Source organism: Pterocles gutturalis, unplaced genomic scaffold, assembly GCF_000699245.1.
Source record: "Pterocles gutturalis isolate BGI_N339 unplaced genomic scaffold, ASM69924v1 scaffold6810, whole genome shotgun sequence".
Classification (NCBI taxonomy): Eukaryota; Metazoa; Chordata; class Aves; order Pterocliformes; family Pteroclidae; genus Pterocles; species Pterocles gutturalis.
Window position 1 is genome coordinate 1,874 of NW_010143280.1, and position 18,548 is coordinate 20,421.

An 18,548-nucleotide genomic window follows, 5' to 3' on the forward strand; every position below is an offset into this window, starting at 1 on the left:
CTAAAAGAAAAAAGGAACAGCTTTTCTAGTAATTCTGAGAAGTATGAAAATAGTTTGCTTTAAAATGAAAAATATTTAGTAAACCATTCTTGATGCTGAGGGTCCTGGTTTTGGTCATCTTTTGTCTGTGGTGGTTCATTGCCATGTGTCCTGTGCAAACAAATAAGCATTAGCATCCCTTACTTACAGTCTTATCAATATTTAATACTTTTTTCCTGGAAAGGCTCATGATCCTATGAATCAATCTGTGCTCACATGAACTGGATTAGGCCAAAAGGTGCCAGCTACAATTTCTAGTGGGATCTGTGCTAGCCCAGTAACTGGGCTAACAGCACTGGTAGTAACACAAAGGAAAGCGTGAAGGAGAGCTAAACAGCTATGGACAAATGCTTGAACATAATTCTTGACTTGACATATCAAAAAATAAAAGGATGCTTCATGAATGCTTGGTGTCTTGAAAATCAGAAAATGGCAGTTGCAATTCACTCTTAAAAATATGAAATACAATTTATGCATTAAAAATCTTGGGAAAAACTTATTTAAAACTGAAAGATTCATCTGAATATTAACTGGCTTTTATAATCAATCGTATTACATAGTCACTTTTTTCAACATTCAAGATGCTTTTTTAACATTTATATTAATTTCACTTAGCTTGTAGTAGCAAATATGACTTCACTTACGACTGATTGATTTTTAAAAAGTAAGTAGCATCCAAGCTACCCTCAGTCTCCCTGTACGTTTCCCTTTAAAATACAAATCCAATTTGCCTTGGCGATCATCTGGCATGACACAGAATGCTTTTATCTTTAAGATGTAGAAATTGCCAAACTGGATCTAAGCCTGTGTCCTGCGTTATTGTGTTTGGCAGCAGTCAGCACCATCTGCCTACCAGGGAAGAACTCTCTAGCACACAATTTGCAGGATAACGAATCTCCACTAGGCAACAGGTGAGAAGGCTGGCTTTTGTCCTGAAGTACAGCAGTAAGGGCTTTTTGTTACTATTTATAACTGTACAGTGTTAACTACAGAAGTTTTTAACTATTTCTTGAAGAGAGAGTTCAGTCATGTTTATAAAACACTAAACATTTAAATAATAACTCATAAATTTGAAGAAAAATTAAGCTTTTCAGAGAAAAAACATCAAACTAAGACACTTTTAGTTAAGTATCTGTTAATAAATTTTAAGTCTCTAAACCTTTTGCCAAACGATTAGCCTGGATTCATTCAAATATCTCCTAAAATAAAAATACGCCATCTACAACTATCAAGTGCAAAGTGAGGAAACAAAAGTAAGAAGGAAAAGACATCCTTAACAGAACCACTGATATGTGCCCAGAGTTTTAAACAGCCATGTTCACTATTAATTACATTCTTAGTTAAATACTTGGCAACTCCTCTTTTTTTGTGTGTACCAGGAGGGGTTGCAATGGTAAGCTCTGCTGGGCAGTGATTATAGCCTACTGCTGCACTAAAGTTCTGGGTCTATCTGTGGAGAATCAAAAACATAGAGTTCACTGCACAACAGGAACCTTACATCACTGTGTATCTGCAAATGTCTAATGTGTTTGAATTGCTTACAAGATTCTGAATACCAACTCATTTATCATATTATAAGTTAGTGCAAAATGGACAAATACCTTGTGGCAGCAGAGCTGTCTGAGGACTGTGCTGATGGAGAACCCACCCTGAGGCAGCCAGGACTCCGGTCTAAGCTTGTAGATTTTGTTATTTGAGGAGTACTTCTTTTTGATCTCAAGTCACAGCTCAGAAAGCTCTTTGCGTAGGAAGCTAAATTTGGAACACTGACAACACGACTGGGCACCTCAACCGTTTTCTTCTGCTGCTTTTTATTGTAACAGAAAACTTCATTATACACACTTTTTTTTTTTTTTACACTTTATAATAGAAAACCTTAACTATACCTCATTCCCAGATACCTTGTCAGGACCACCCAAAAATGAAGATTCCCATCTTTTTCTATAGGACTTTAAAATAAATTCTCAGGGTATGCCGTGAGGATCCATGGATTGGGTAGTCCAATTAAAACAACTTGTGTATTTGACCTTGAGGTTTTAGATACATCAAAGCCAACAGCTTTGCAGAGCTCAGTTAGATGCTTTGCACCAACCTGACCCCCCTTCTTTTCTTGACGATTTACAGATAGCATCATACAGACGGGCTGGAATGACAAAGGGCAAATCCCAAGCAGCCCAAACACAGTTCATAGTTTTCCTTGATGCATGCAGTATCCCAAATAGCAACTCCCAAATCTGCAAGGAGCTCCCAAATCTGCAAGCAATGGCTGTGCTTTTATCCCAGGGGAAGACTGACGTCCTTGGAGTTCTAGTGTTTTATATTTGCTAAAACACCTGGATCTATGTGCATATATCCTTCTACTGAATTTATGTTACGCTCAGCACCTGACTGTAGGCTGGCTTACTGGAAAGAACTCTACTGAATAACATTACCATAAAAAATTAATAGGACCTTTATTGTCCTGATTATCTGTATGACTCAAATAGCAGTAAAACATAATGATTGGCAATTTTAATTGCACTGCCCATCTTACCTTCATGGAAGGAGTCAAGCATGCTGTATTGGGGTTGAAAGAAAATGATCGGTTCCTGTAAGATTCAGTGCTGGCTAAAAGTGAATGCTGAAATTTTCTTCCTTCCTGAGGGGAAAGAAAGTTGTGTGTATGGAAGCATCTATTTGTTGGAAGTTGGTATGGAAACATGTTATTTGTCAAAGTATTCCAGAACAGCAAGAATCAGTCTGAAGCAACATCTGAAACACTGAATAGAGCCCTCCAACAGATTCCAACATATGTATATATATATGTACACATAAAAGGAAATCTTACTGCCAGCTGCTTGATAATCACTTCTCTCTCACTTAATTTGTCTTCCAGACAGCCTATAAGGTGTGTATCTTCTGATCCAGACTCCCACTTTCTTGACTTTTCTTCCAATTCTTTAAGTCTGTACCAAAGAAAATGCAGACCAGAAAAAACTTCCTCAGACCAGGTTCAGGAGATACCTGGTCTGTACTCTGCCCTAAATTCCAAGCCTAAAATACATGGACATAGTCAGGCCTTTCTGATAAAACAGCATTTTTTAAAAAATGCGCACCTGTACATGGATTACATATAAGTACAGAATGTTGTGGAATTCCAAAGTAAATTGCCACCTGTGTTAACAAACACTACCTGTTCAGTGTAAAATCCAGCCCCTGATGTAAAATACTAACAAGCTTGCACATCACATTGTTAGTTTCCTAAAGAAAAAAATCTGTATCACAGTATGTGTGGATGTCTGTGTTCATCTATTTGTGCTGTTTTCTGACCCAGTAACTTGAGAATCCATCGGCCAATTCCAACCATATTTGATAGAGGCCTCAGAAATACTAAATTCCTATAACTTTCATTAAAAGAGAGGCTTCGACATACATGCTGCTTTAGTGAACCCTCTAAGTCAAAACCTGCAGTGTGAGTTCAGCTCTTTAAATGCCTTAATCAGGGGAAAAGATTCAAATGAGAACTTACAACTCTTAAAGATGGTGTGGAAACATACATTTGATTGACCCATGAGAAAACAAGTCATTATTTTCATCAGCCAAGTTAATTAATTTTGCTGCTTGAGAAACTGAATGCTGTGAAGTTCGCATGCCATACCGAAACACGTATTGCAGAATACAAACCACCATTTTGTGGGTTTTTTTTGGGGAGGGGAAATATTTTTGAGAGGACCCCCCACATGCAGTGACAGGACAAGGGGTAATGGATTTAAGTTAGAAGAGGGCAGATTTAGACTAGATATTAAGAAGAAATTCTTTACAGTGCGGGTGGTGAGACACTGGAACAGGTTGCCCAGGGAAGTTGTGGATGCCCCATCCCTGGAGGTGTTCAAGGCCAGGCTGGATGAGGCTTTGAGCAACCTGGGCTAGTGGAGGGTGTCCCTGCCCCTGGCAGGGGGGGTTGGAACTAGATGATCTCTAAGGTCCTTTCCAACCCAAACCATTCTATGATTCCATGATTCTACTCTTAATTTACTGTATCTCAGATTTTAGATAAAAAGATAAATGTCAGCATCTGAATGGTCTGAGACCTGCTTACATGCAAGTAGGTCTCTCTTCTGGATTTATGCCACAGTTGGCATAAGAGAAAAGGACATGGTATATATATAATCACACGGATTATTTCTGAGGGGCCTCTCCTGTACAGTCTGAAGCATAACACAACTACTTAACCCCAGAGGGGGCTGCAAAGTACTTTTATTTACATGAGTGAATGGGGGCTGTCCTGGGAAATTTGGTAGGGAATGAGGAAGAGCTTAAACTCAAAGATGCTGCTCTGCTGAACAAAATTAAGTACAAAACCACAGATCAAGGCCTCTGGTATAATCTGTGACAAAGATCATTTTACACTTCATAAAATGGCAAGATGCTAAGTGCAGGTTTTAATTTAGCATTGTAAAACTTTATGTATAATGCTTTATGTTGAACAGTATTCATTGTGTGTATTACAGCATATCTGGGTCTTTTTGTGTTTGCAAAGGAAACACCTAAACACTTCTATTTCAGTGCTTATAATATTCTACCTATGAGTAATAAAAAAATTACACATAGTAAGAATAATATTTTCAAACAGAACTCATTGCCAGTATGAGACAGAGTTTATTTAAATTGCTTAGTTTCTAAGGATAAAATCTTTGCTTGGAGATGTGCCTGAGTGCTGCTGAAATCAGGTAATACATTTTCAGTTTCCTTCCAGTGATCTTGTTTCAGTATGTCCAGTTCTTTTTTATGCTTCATACTGAGGTCTTCTACCAGTAGCCTTTCATTGGTACTAAAGTATGTCTGAATTCTCATGTTTCAGTACTAGTTTATTATCATTCATCAAAGCATGCAGTTTTGAGGTCTTTTATTGACTACAAAGGTAGTTAACTGGGTGCACCTCTGGGTTTCTGCTTACTTATTTGACCTAGACACTTCAGTTGCAGCCTAAAGCAGAAACACACTAACACTGAGGGAGAGAAAAATTATTTGGAGAAGTACTTGACCTTCAGCCTTCAGGAAACGGAGCTCTGTTCTATATAATGATGTTATTGATATTCTGTCTATGGTTAGTTTGTACATCAATCTTAATGGTCAACCATGACAATAAAGTACCATAGGAACTCACTTGTATCAAGCAAAATTGTTTTGAAATCTCTGGGATCTTAACATGAGGCTCTGATGCTGTATTTCACCACATCATGGCAACACAAACATTTAATACTGCCTACCAACATCCTAAGTGTATATATTTTTTAAAGTGACAGTAAGAGATGCCTCTAACTACAACATTTGTCTTTAACAGACAATATATTTTGAAAATACTACTATTTCATTAACACTACCAATTGAAAACTAAAAGATGCCTAACATTTTTTCAAGCCTAGCCATAACATTGCTTTCTGATACCAACCCCAAAATCAGTAGACATCTATTGAAGAATCATTATTAGCTTGTTGCCTTTTATTTGCTGACATTTGTTAAACCTTGGAGAAACTTCATTAACTCAATGCAGAGCCCATGTTCTGTTGTTTACTGATTAAAACAGAGATGTCAAACTCAGCAGATTAACAATTGTAATTTACACAAAAGATATTCAGTTTACCTTTTTTTTTTTCCCCTTTTTAATGTATTTCTACTTGTTTCTGAAACGCTTCAGGAAACACCAAAAGGCCCATGAAAAGTTTCTGCCCTTGACATTAGAGCACAGCCATGGGAGTGATTTATTTGGCACTTGGCACAAAATGGGACCAGGATCTCTGAAACGGATCTTCAGGGACAGAATAAAAGCTATCCTTCAGAATAGCCATTTTGGGACTTGTCCTCTCTTCCCGTAAAAAAAAACCAACTTTGTTTGCTCTCATCCTAATGCTTGCAAAAAGTTTCTATACTGGAGGTGGAAGTCACACAATTCAAGAGAATGGAAATGGGAATGGTTACTTAAAGCAGATTACTGGTTTCACTTACTTAGCAACAGTAGGAACAGTAATTTTAAATAACTGGTTATAAAAATTTGGCAGATGCAGATAACAAGCCACTATCAGCTTTCAAATGAGAAACAACTATATATGACAAGATCACTGTTGTTAAAGTAACAGTAAAAAAGCTGTTATTTATATGCACTCACCAATTTAACTATTCCCCTACCCAAATTATTGGTCCTGCAAAAGCAAAACAAGATCTGCATGTTAATGTTCCAGATATTCCATGGGTTAATTTCAGAGCAGCCTGTATCACGTGCCTAGGACCATTTGAGTTCTTTCTGTGGTTCTACCTCCTGTTATTTGCGGGATTTCTCATTACGTAATTTCCATTAATGCTTCCTTCTCAAATGCTTACTGTAGTAGAGCTACACCATTTATCCCCTGTAAAGCTTATCCTCCAGCCAAGCAGCTTTAGCATTTGAGGCCCTTTAGACCTCATCACTGACATGTGAATAATTCGTCCCTTCATGAACAGAGGTTCTAAATTCCTTCAAGGCAGCTGGAGGGCACAGATGAAACTCTCTGGTTTGCAATTCTTTCTGTTGATCTTGCTTCAAAAGCCTGAAATGAAAGTCACTTTCAAGTAACTCTCCAAAGAGAGCAAGGGGAAAAAAAAGTTTTTCGTATTCTTTAAATATCTACTGACTGGTAGACAGCAATGTAATTACTCTCGCCACTCTCACAGTCTGCCGAGAGACCCTGTATCCCTTGAGTGCTTTTCTCTAGACTATATAGGACATAATTGTAAAGATTCCTTTAAGGGTATACTCTTCAGAAATCCTTTTATATATACAGCTTGAGTGTTTAGGGGCATACATTCTACACCATTGCTGAAAGAAACTGAAAGGTACCCATGCACCAGATCCCTCAATCTCTCTGCAAAGAGAATGTATTAATTATGATCACCCAGAAATTTCAAAGGATTCAACAGCCATACATATGCACTGGACAGTGAACCCAGTCTTGTCTCTCATGTGAAAAGTAAGGCCTGCACTTTTTCTGTACACAAATGGGAAGACTGCTATTACTGCAATGCAACACATGCTCCGAGCATGTGGCTACACTAAAAGGATGTTGTCCACCTTCTACAAAGACAGCCAAGACTACAAGTCACCTTGCCTCTCCTGGGCCCTGAAAGCATGTTAGAGCTCCAGACTTCCATCAGCACTGGCAGTGTCCGCTATCACTGCCCTTACTCCCTGGTGCAAAGCTGGCTATTACAGCCAAAGCAAAGTCTTACAGAGTACACATGGCATTTTCAAGTGTTCTCTTTGGAGTTAACAGCCCATTGGTTTCAGCTACAGAGTACATATAAAAACCTGGTATTTATTCTCAGAAACTTCTACACGTTTTCAGTAGCTCTTGGCTCAGTTTGGGATTTATGTCTCCCAGTGCCTTTCAAAGGCTGATGTTACGCAGATTTTCTCAGGTCACTCCTGTGGGGCTACCCTGGACTTAACTTACTTCTCTGTGATATATAATGAACAATTAGTTCAAATGCTTTTATTATGGCTGGAGAGAAACATGAAATGAACTACTGCTTTTACAAAACTCCTAACCTCTAAAATTAGTACTTCAGAAAGGAGAGATTCTGACATCACATTTAGAACACCTCTGATGTTGGCAATATTATTGAATCTCTAGAAAGCACTGCAAAATGTGAATTTAAGGCAAACCTTCTGTGCTGTTTCTCCCTATCCTGAAGCTGTGCAGCTTCTTGCTTCTGTGACTCCAACTCAGCACTGAGTAGCTCCATTGTGTCCTTCAAAAGTAAATTCTCTTTCTTGAGTTTGGAAATTTCATTCTGACAATTTTCCAGTTCATCATGAAGAGATCTGATCTGGCTCTGGCTACTTCCTTCCTAAGAAAAAGGCCAAATTTAGTTATTCACAGCTACTTATTATTTAACATGAGGATCTCACTGGGATTGTTTGCATTGATTTTTTTGTGACCTGATTTTTCAATTAGATGTGCAATTCTATGTGCAAGGCAAAATTTGTGATAGAAACTTGCTGAACATATTTTGCAGGCTGCATAAGATTTATTTTATTGTAACATTCATTCATTCGTGTTGTAGATTCTGATCTTTAAATGGAAAAGAAGTCGGTCCATAGAGAAAAGATGATAAACAATGCTAACATTTTAAAATGGTACATAAAGTAACGAAACCAATCCCATTTCTGTAAGAGACTCTGTACACTTTTATTAAAGAGAAAAAAATTATACTATTGCTTTTGCAAAACACAACATGGCAACAGTAGGAACTGGATTCTTGCCTGTTGCTTCTTCAGGGTCCTCACACTCCTCAGCTCCATTTGGAGTTCTTCTATTTGTTTCTTGAGATTCGTGCATGATGTCTGTTGCTCAGAGAGTTCCATCCTTAGAGATCCTGGTAAAATTCAGACAGACAATCATTAAGGCAGTCAGAGGCCAGCTGGATGGGGAAGGCAGATATAGACAATGCAGATGAAAACATTAATACATTACGTTGTGCTTTGTTCCTCAACTCCTTCGTTACTAAGTATAATGGCTTCCTATTACTAAAGAAGTAACCCAGTTGAGCAATAGTGAGAAGATGTGGAGCTACAATAGCAATGATTCAACACGGGAATCAGAGAGGTAATTCTGTGGCAGTTGTTTTGCAGAATAAATCACTATAATTGCATCTTCTAACCTTGAACTTTACTGGAGCACCCCAAGCTTCCCTGTTAACTCCACTGGTGTTTTATAGAGGGCCATAAGGCAGACTGAGGAGAACTCTGGTTGTGTTAGAGAAGTGTAACACATGTAAAGCAGATCATATACTGCAACTTTTGTGCATATTTGGTATAAGTTTCGAGATGGATCAAGTACAAGGAGAAAGAAGTTTTTCTCTCTCGTCTCCCTACTTTTTTTTTTAAAGAAGAACAGAATTTATCTATTGATCATATAAACTTTAGAGAGCAACAAATCTTTCTAGCACATTTGAATTACTGAAAAAAACCCCCAAAAGAGAATACAGTTTGTACTTAAAAGTACTTTCAAATTATTCTTTCTTTAATCAAAAACCTTTTACAGATGAGCTTTAATAACCTGAGTTCAAACCTGGAGATATTACAGGTCCTCCTAATGCAGCATTCTGTTTAGTTCTGAACAGTTTAGGGAACGTTCTAAGCTGACTAAACAATACATATGGAGCAACTGATCTCCACTGATGAACTCAACAGAACAGACTTAAACCACATATAATTCTTCACATCACAGAAAAAAAGAGGAAAGTAACATACACTAACTACAATATTCCAGTTTAATATACCTGATAATGCATACTGGAATATTGTACACCATCTCCCAGCAACATTCTGCTTCTGACAGCTGAGAGCTAAGCTAACAAAGAATATTAAGTCTGTATTGCTGAAATTGAAGGATATGGAAAAGGAGATTCACAAAGATCCCCAGAAGATGGGAAAGAAAATGAATGGGAGGAAAGTCAGTGCTTCTCAGCATATAATCAAGGCATAGGAGCTGTGCATGACATGAGACATACCTAGCAATAGGGTTTGCTGCTTCTGTATCTGCTCAAGTTCATCGTGCAATTCTTTCTTTGCTTTCTCTTCCAAATTTTGTATTTCCAGCCTATGAGACTGATGTTGGATCTTGAAAGCCTCATTAAATTCCTTTTTCAAACGTTCTTCTGCCTCCTGTAAGCAAAAGCAACAATCCCCCACAAAGCAAAGCAGTTGGAGCCTATTTCTTATAATGCCAGGGTGAATCTGGTCTTTCATTGTAGAACTTTTATTTTCATGACCACTCTACATGACACTTCATCAACACAAGAATAAAAATGAACTGAAGTTAAAAAAATAAAAATAGGGACAAGAGAAATTATCAAGATATCATCAGATTTGTTGTACATCATGAAATAATAACACTGACATCTTAGCACTATTTGGCATTAGAAAGATGTTTTATTATTCAACATAAAAAGCTCCCCAGATTTGACCTGTATGTCATCACTTATCACAGTATGTCAGCCAAAGGCTCTGTCTTTCCTTATATTGTTCTTGGCTAAAACTTGCACTGTTACTAGAAGAGCTGCTGTTACACTGTAAACGATGGAGCAGTTGGTCTGTAGTGGCTCTGGAAGCAAACTCCTATCCTCAGTTTCATTTTTACCAGCTTACTCCCTTCTGCTTTGTTTTGTTAAAGCTGAGATGTTATTCTGTATATAGAAACAAGATACTAAATTCTACTTAGGGTGGTTTTTACTATGTATGTTTTATAAACAGGTTTTTCCTAAGTTGTATGGTATCAACAGGGACATCTGAACTCCATGTCACAATCACACGGAGATTTTTTAAGTTGTTTTTCCTTCTTAAACAGCAGCGTTCCTTAGAACCTCAATATATTGCATTAACATTATGTCACAGAAATAAATCCACTTGAACCTCTAAGAGCTTTGGTTATCCACTTACAGAATTGATTTCTTGAAGGTATCTAAGGCAATACACATCATTATTCACGTCTACTATGCTTCTTTTAAAGTATTTATGTATAAATTAATAATGGATGACAAAGAATAAAACTGAGTCCTATTAATAATGCACTAAGGAATTCCCTTGTATTTCTGAAGCAAGAGCACAGCCAGAGGAGCTTGTATTCATTACAGCCCAACTGTAGAGGGTAGGCTATATTATTTTATGAAACAATTTCATTCACGCTGTGATCTAAGTTCAAATGTCAAAATAAAAAAAAAATAAATTTGAAGATTATGAGGTTTCAAAATCAGAGAATAATTATTTGCAACAATGGCAACCCATCATTCAGATAACTGGAGATAATTGACTTTTGATAAATCTGCTCTAGCTAATATGGTTTATCCCACAAATACATTTTTTTTTACACTTTTTTAATATTGTAAACTGACCTTGAGTTCCTGATTTTTGCTTTTCTCCAACATTTTTAAGACTTTTTGATGTGATGTCTCCAGCTGCAGTTTAACATTCTGGTTTTCTTTAATGATGTTTTGAAGATCCTGCAAAAGCTTCTCTTTTTCTTTGCTGGATTGTAGATCATGTTTCTTCAGTGATTCCTTGAAATTATTTGCTTGTTGATCTAATATTTGCTTCAGCTTAGCCACCTTCCAGAAAAGTAAGCCAGCAGGAGAGGATTAATGGCTGCATTCACAATGGAGAGGAATTATGCAAATTTGAGTACATTTTATGAACTTGTGTTGCTCTGTGAAAAATAGCAAGATGCTTGTTTCATGCAAGAAGCCATTTTTTCAGTGAAGAATGACATCCCTTTTGCATATACTCTCTGTTGCCTATCAAGTACTTTAAATTAGTTATTTTCAAATCGCCTCCAACTCATACGTACAATCCATAGTTCAACTTGCGTAATAATTACGGCACAAGCCAGGAGCCGGGCCCAAGGCTGTGCCTGTTGTCATCCTGGTGATGTAACACTACAGAGTCCATTTATATAAAGCAGTAGATAAGAACCAATGGAAACAAGAATTCTGCACATCATGCTTCAGATTTGTTTAATTTTCTCCCTTCTCTTAGCTTAATTATGAAATATAGTAGACATGTCTATAATGGCTGACACAAAACTAACAAAAAAATACCCATTTATAAGAATAACTTTGTGGGGTATTTTTTTGGCAGGGAGGGAAGAAGGAGTCTCTTCTTTCCTATTTGGTAGGTTTTCTAAGCTTTCAGCAAAAAATTTGTATTTGCCCTTCTTAAAATTGCCATTCCTAACATCATAGCTGTGAAAGTCTGAAAAATTGCCTTCAGCATTGAAGAAACATGCATAATTAGTAAGGCAAATTATAATTTTTTCTGCTGTATCTGACTTCTAAATCTGCTTTTTTGCTTTGCCACGCCTCCTGCAAAACCATTATGTCTCTTGCCTTTTCTTTTGGGAGCATATGAAAGAGGTTGGAGGATGGTCTGTTTTCTAATTTTTATACACTTGTACTTTCCAGCCTTAGAGAAACAGAATTCACACTATGAAAGGTAGAAGTTGGCTTTCTTAGAACTTCAGGTGACTTTAAATTATTCAAATGATGTTACACACACCTGCAAATTGGATGTGATGCATATTATAGCCTGTGACTCCATCCTATTCTTTCCTCTACACTAACATATGTTATTTTTCTCTTCTTCAGTGTTGCCTTCATTTTTTTTCCATGCATACTGCAGACAGTTTGTCAGCCGAGGAAGCACTGTAGCTTTAGCTAGCCAAATAGTTGCTTGTAACTTCAACTGCACACTTGTTATCCTTCCTGATGAAGCACCACAGAAGCTGGATGAAGATTTACTAAGTGGGCTAACATGTCCTTCCACATTTCATTCTCATAGTACCTTCTGGTATTATTTCGTAATAAGGGAGGAGGAGACATGCTGTGCAAAGCCCTTACTTCTCACTAACTTCATGGCCACAGCACTGCACTGTCCAAAGGGACATACAAATGAGTTACACCAGTTCTCTCTAAACCATAGGAATCCTTTCTGATGATGGCTAAGTGTAATCCTGCTAGCTCACGGCTCTGTTCTTTCTCATATTGGTTGAGCTTGCTGGCTTTTCTCCTCCAAAGTATGTGTTTCCTCCTTTCCCTCTCCTGAAGCCCTTCTCCCTTCCCAGATGGATCACAGCCCTTATTCAAGTACTCTCTAAGCCACTACTATTCTTACAGGTTCCCAGCACAGAACTGTGTTCTGAAGGTTCAATTTGATATTAAAGAAGATGTTAAAGAAGATAATTAAATATTAATAATTTTATAATCTGATATTAAAAAAGAAAAAGGAATGTGAACCTTTTTTTTGGAGACACCCACAACTCAGAATGATTCCCTCTACTTGATCAATTTGTCCTAGTTTAATTGTTTTTTTCTACAGAGCAACTAAATAAGGGCCCAAAAACATTGTAAAAACTTCCTCTATTTGGTCTGCTGGTAGTTTATCAGTTTAAGTAAAAGGTTTGCGTTCACAGAATATAAGATGAAGATTATTTATTTAAATGTAAGCACGATTCATGTGAAACATGAACGTTCATGGACTTCATGTGCTGTGGAGATAACTCAAACATGAATAAACACACCTTACGAGAACTATGTAACTTCCTTTACCAAGTCTGGTTTCTGTACCTCTCTAAGCTGCCACAAGAAGGAATTCCTGGTCCATTTTTGAGTAGGTTTATGGCTGCAGAGCTGCTGTTCCTATACACAAATCAGTATACTGTGTTCCTTCCATTTAAATAGAGTTTATCCTTCACTTCAAATCCACAAGTCAGGTTCCTTTTCTCCAGTTAATTGGTGGTGGTCTGTCATGGTTTAGAAAGCCACAGGGACAGTTTTTGTTAAACACCTGGTGGGCTGAGGCAGGGACAGGGAGGGTTTCACTCACCACTTAGGGTCACGGGCAAGAAACTGATGTGACTTGGGAAGAACAAAAAAAGATAGAATTTATTAACTATTTACAACAAGAAGCAAGATACTGTGAGAGAGAAACTACATCTTAAAAAGGCACTTCTTCCCCACCCCGCCCTTCTTCCCAAAGCCCAAAGGCTTTGTTCTCTACCTTCCCCTCCCCAGCGGCACAGGGGGACAGGGATTGGGGGTGCAGTAAGTCCACCACTCCTTCCTCCTCAGGGGAGAGCTCCTCACAGTCTTTCCCGGCTCCAGTGTGGGGTCCCTTCTCATGGGGGAGTCCTTCTCCAGAACTTCTCCAGCCTGAGTCCTTTTCCACATGGGGCCACAGTCCCCCGACGACTGCCCGGCTCTGGCATGGGCTTCTCCGTAATTCCTACGTGGGGTCCTCCACGACTGCATCTTCTCATGGGCTGCACCAAGGGACAAACCGTGCGTCACCATGAATCTTCACCACGCTGCAGGGGAAATTTGGGAGGCGCTTTCTCTCCTTTCTTGCTTCCCTTCTCTGACCGGAGTGTCGTGTGGTCCTTCCTCTCAAAATCTCACTTCTCTCTCCACCGTATGTCTTCATCGGCTCCTGAGGAAACTGGCTCTCGGGCGAGCCATGGCAGAGGCTTGGGCTACAGCAGGTCGGTTCGTAAAAGCCAAGCAGGTAGCTGGGCAGCTGGGTCCTGCCCCGGGCCACACCAACCCCATTGTTCCGTGCCCCCTCTTAAATATGTTATTTGCAGAGGCACCGATTGGCTCAGTCCTGGCCTGGGGTGTCCAGCCTGCAGCTGGGGAAACTTCCAGTCCTTTCTCACAGGGCCTAGGTCAGTGGTACTCCTTCCTACACTCCCCCTTCTGTTTATTGAAGCCGGGGGTGGGGGTGAACCCTTAGCAGTCACTTACAGGAGCCACCACTGTAGCCCCTGAGCTAGGGGAACTCTTATCAGTCACTCACAGGGGCCACCACTGCAGCCCCTCCCGTGCTGCCAGCAGAGCTGGAGTCCAGGGAAACCTTTAGCAGCTACTTACAGGAGCCATTACTGTGGCCCCTCCCTGCTACCAGACAAACCCACCACACAAAACATGGTCATTAACGATGATCACTGATCTTGTACTTCAGTTTCCCTCTGAACCTCTTCCAACAGCTTGCTCAGGAAGGGCCTGTCCTGGGTTAAGCTGAGACAGAGGTAACTTTCTTCATAATAGCTAGCAAGAGGCTGTGATTTGGATTTGTGCTCAGAAGAAAGCAGATAAAAAGTGAGGTTTATGTGGCTGTCAAGGTCTTTCAGCTTCTCTGGCTGTACGCAAACAGGAGAAGCTGGGAGGGAGCACAGGTTAAGAAACAAACATTTCCATACCATCAGGTTTCCTCCTCCTGTCTTTCTGTTAAAAGGGCTTTCAAATCCACCAGTGCAAATAATTCTCCAGAATATTTCGCAGTGCTCAGGCATTTTATTATGTTTCATTACTTCAAAACAGATAGCCAGACCCTCAATTTGTAAAATTGGTAAAGCAATATTTAAGGCAATGAAACTATGCCAATTCACACCAGTCCAGTACCTATTTGGCCCCTTTTACTATTAACAGACCAGCAACTTTCTTTTATAATGTCTTCCTGCTGCAAAGAAAAACCTCTTGAAAAATCTGTACCTCTAATACCATTATTAATTAACTTTTGTCCACCAGAATTGCATAAAGTGGTCTTAAAGATGCAACTAATACCTATCCACAGTATGAACTCCAGGCAACAGTATTTTTCTAGGCTCTGCTGAATTATTTTCAAATTTCAGAGTTATGTTTGCACTTGCCCTTTCTTATGACAGCTGATTTTGCCTCTCACTGTCTTCCAAGTAAAGAAAAAAATGAACAACTGTTACTAAGAGATGACAGAAAAGTTTTGAAATATTTCAAAAGTCTTTCAAGTTTCATACTTTTCTAACCATAATTACTGTCCTTTTCCTGGGAAGTATGACTTGATTCTTTTGAAGAAGTACCTCTCAGACTTTGATAGCCCATGGGCAGAAATACTGGGCAAGTATAAGGCTATGTGGGCCATCACAGTTGGCTCCTCCGTTTGACATCTGCTTTGATTATTTTAATTCACTGTGCTTGCAAGCACTATGAATATTTGAAGTCTACTGCTCTCCCTTTCTTTTATTTATTGTACGTAAGAAGTGTGAAATCTCAAAGGCAAGATCTAAAGTTGGAATCAGAAAGAATATTTTGACTTCCTGTATCTTTTAAGTAGAAAGATACAAGTTTCTCGGTGCATTGCCAGGGGATGAATTTATATAAAAGACTTAAAACTGCCTTTTGATGTATTATAGAAAAGTCACCACAATTGAGAGTTTGTTCAGATAGTTAAAATACGGCACCCCAATGCTACAGGGTTTTACTCATCCTATGATGTTATTAGATCAAAACAGTACTGTGGTATAAGAAGTAACAACAAAATAATTAAATTATATTTTACTGTTGTCTTTAGGCTTATTTCCTAGTTACTTCAGTTAAGGTCACAGTTAACTGCCTTCCTAAACTTACCACAATTCCTGACCAGAGGGACACATCTCTACTGCTGCTCTTTGGTGGTACCTACAAGATCTCCATCAAGGCTTTGGGCATTGCTATGCTACCATTGTTCAAAGATACATCATGACAAGGTGATGCCTGTGCTTCCATTTTATGTACCTTCTAATTCCAGAACAGCACTCTTAATACGTTGAAGATATTCTATAGTGCAAAAGCAAGGAACTGGACAACTCCTAATGAATTAGCATTCGACTCACACAGAATCTCACATCCTTCCTTCCAAAGGACAAAACAGGTGTGAATCTGATTTCTTTATCCAGGAAAATATTAGCAACACAGAACTACGGCCACTTTGAAGTGCATCCCCAGAGAGATGAAATTATCATGATTCTGCCTACTCTGCACAGTGTTCTAGCTGTCAGCCCAACCAAAAATGTGCCTTATGCAGCCAAGGAAGCTATTTTTAGATCTGAAATTATATCCAGGTTAGAACTGGATTAGTGACAGCACATTGCCTAACCTTTGAGGCGGAAGCTCTGGGCTGAGCCATTGCAAAGGTTCCCAGATGGGAATCATGCCCTCAGTGAAACATAATGTTGTATAGTAAATGGTGGCTTCTTGGCTATGAATATTCACATATTTATAGAAGGAAAGTATTGCAAGTTGAAATTAGTTCACTTCCCTGGCAATACTGCCACATAATTGGTTCAGAAAGTAACTTACAGAGTATCAAGAAAAATGCAAAATTTATTTTCAGAGGGAGCATTTCCTTCCTTTTGGGAGCATTTTTAGATTCTAAGATATTATTCTGTCCTGAATGTGTGACTTCAAGAAAATTAATTTGACAACTCATCAATGCAATGATGCACTTGGGGCAGAAAAATAAATGTAGCACTGAGCATCATCAGAACCTTTCACTAGGGCACTGATTTCAGTTCAGTTAAAGCAGTTGTTTCATAGTTTATCCATGAGATAAAAGTATTAAAATGTTCACAGGCAAAAATTTCACAAGATCACACTGAAGAAAAGGAAATATCCTGTATGTAACATTTTAAAGCGGCTAGCATTTGCTGAAAAGAACTGAACAACACAAAAGGAGAACACATGAGAGGGAGAAAATGTGTATTCACAGTTGTCAGAAATGTTAAAGGTGAACTGCTTACATGAGTAAATAATTGCCTTATAGGGGTTCTGCTTTTGTTTTGGCAGAAAATTATTTATCCAACCTGTTATGGCTTTTCAAATAATGACAACTTCCTGTATAAATATTTTGGTAATGTGCTGATCTGGAAAATTTGCATCACTTGGCCTGCAACTGACTACACAACACAGCTGTTACAGGTGGATAATCTAATACGAACACATCTCAGGTATTTATTTCCAGATTAATCCATGTCTGCAGATTTGCATTATGACTTACGTGTAACCAGAGTGCAGAACAGCACACAAACTATGACATCCTCAAAGCTAGCTGGGGTCACAATGCTTTCTTTATTTCATTCTTGATCTTGAGAACATAGAAGGACGCATACCTAACTGCTAATATATACTAAATTATTGCACATTATTTCAAAACAGAAACAATGATCTATTCAGCCTTTTTTCCATTTAATTCTCTTGCTCAAGTGAGCAAGCAAGCAGGCCCTTTTACATGTCTACAAACACAAAAAAGAAGAAGAAAGTCAACAAGAGCTGTAAGGAAGATTCTAATCTCAGCCCTGTAAACGAACAGTCAGAGTTGCCATCCAATCAGATATATAGCCAAACTCCTCACCAAAAAGCCTTATTATATCTCCAAAGAGAGATATATAAAATTTATCAAAATAAACAGGCTTGTCAAAATCTTCATAAGTGTTCAGGAGCAGTAATTTCTGTTATTTCTATCTAGAGTCCTTACATATTTTCTGGAACAATAGTCACAGCAGATACAATTAAAATCTGATCAAGAATCTCTCAGCTGAGAGGAAAAATGAAGAGCCCTTTTATTACTGGATTATATTTATACCCAGTTTACCTCAAGTGAAGAGTTTTGAAGTTTCCCAGCTAGGACTTCTTTCTCTTTCTCTAGTTGCTTTAGTTCACACTCAGATTTTCTTTTAAATTCCTCTAGCTGTGTCTGGAGCTCCTAAAGTTAAAAAAAAAAAAAAAAAGACAAAAAAAGACCACGCAATCGCTGGGACAAAACACGTAGCATGAAAATGAAAGAACATTTCTTCTACATTAACCTAGATAATAGAGCAGTTTATACAGTGATACCTGCTACTGTTTACACAATAATACATGCTACTGTCTTTTTATGTCACTCATGTATTATTTAATCAAGTAAGTATTAACAGTTTGGTTTGGTTCTTCCTAATACTAGTGTTAGACAATACAGCTCACATAATCCCAATCTTCTGCTGAAAGCTTCCCTGAGGGAGAAAACTGTACAGCATAAAGAGTCAGCCTGTTTTGCCTTGAGTGGTGTTAGTGCTCAACAACAATTTAGTACGCAAGAGTCACCCACAAGATCTGAAAAAATGTAAATATACATTGACCATATAAATAACCAGATGACTAACTAATGGACAACT

The 18,548-nt window shown here is 38.4% G+C and overlaps 1 protein-coding gene across 1 annotated transcript in view; it reads right to left on the reverse strand.

Moving 5' to 3' along the window:
- Window positions 1-1,640: 1,640 nt before the first annotated feature.
- The window catches only part of FAM184B (family with sequence similarity 184, member B), a gene marked incomplete at its 3' end in the record, with an annotated part of 33,465 nt that continues 16,557 nt past the window's right edge, over window positions 1,641-18,548 (reverse strand). Inside the window, exons 5-13 of the mRNA XM_010084663.1 lie at window positions 17,990-18,100; window positions 10,948-11,160; window positions 9,568-9,721; window positions 8,318-8,430; window positions 7,718-7,902; window positions 4,691-4,849; window positions 2,867-2,984; window positions 2,573-2,677; window positions 1,641-1,843 (exon numbers count right to left, since the gene is read on the reverse strand). Coding sequence (XP_010082965.1) covers window positions 1,641-1,843; window positions 2,573-2,677; window positions 2,867-2,984; window positions 4,691-4,849; window positions 7,718-7,902; window positions 8,318-8,430; window positions 9,568-9,721; window positions 10,948-11,160; window positions 17,990-18,100 — 1,361 coding nt within the window. The remainder of the gene's footprint in view (window positions 1,844-2,572; window positions 2,678-2,866; window positions 2,985-4,690; window positions 4,850-7,717; window positions 7,903-8,317; window positions 8,431-9,567; window positions 9,722-10,947; window positions 11,161-17,989; window positions 18,101-18,548) is intronic.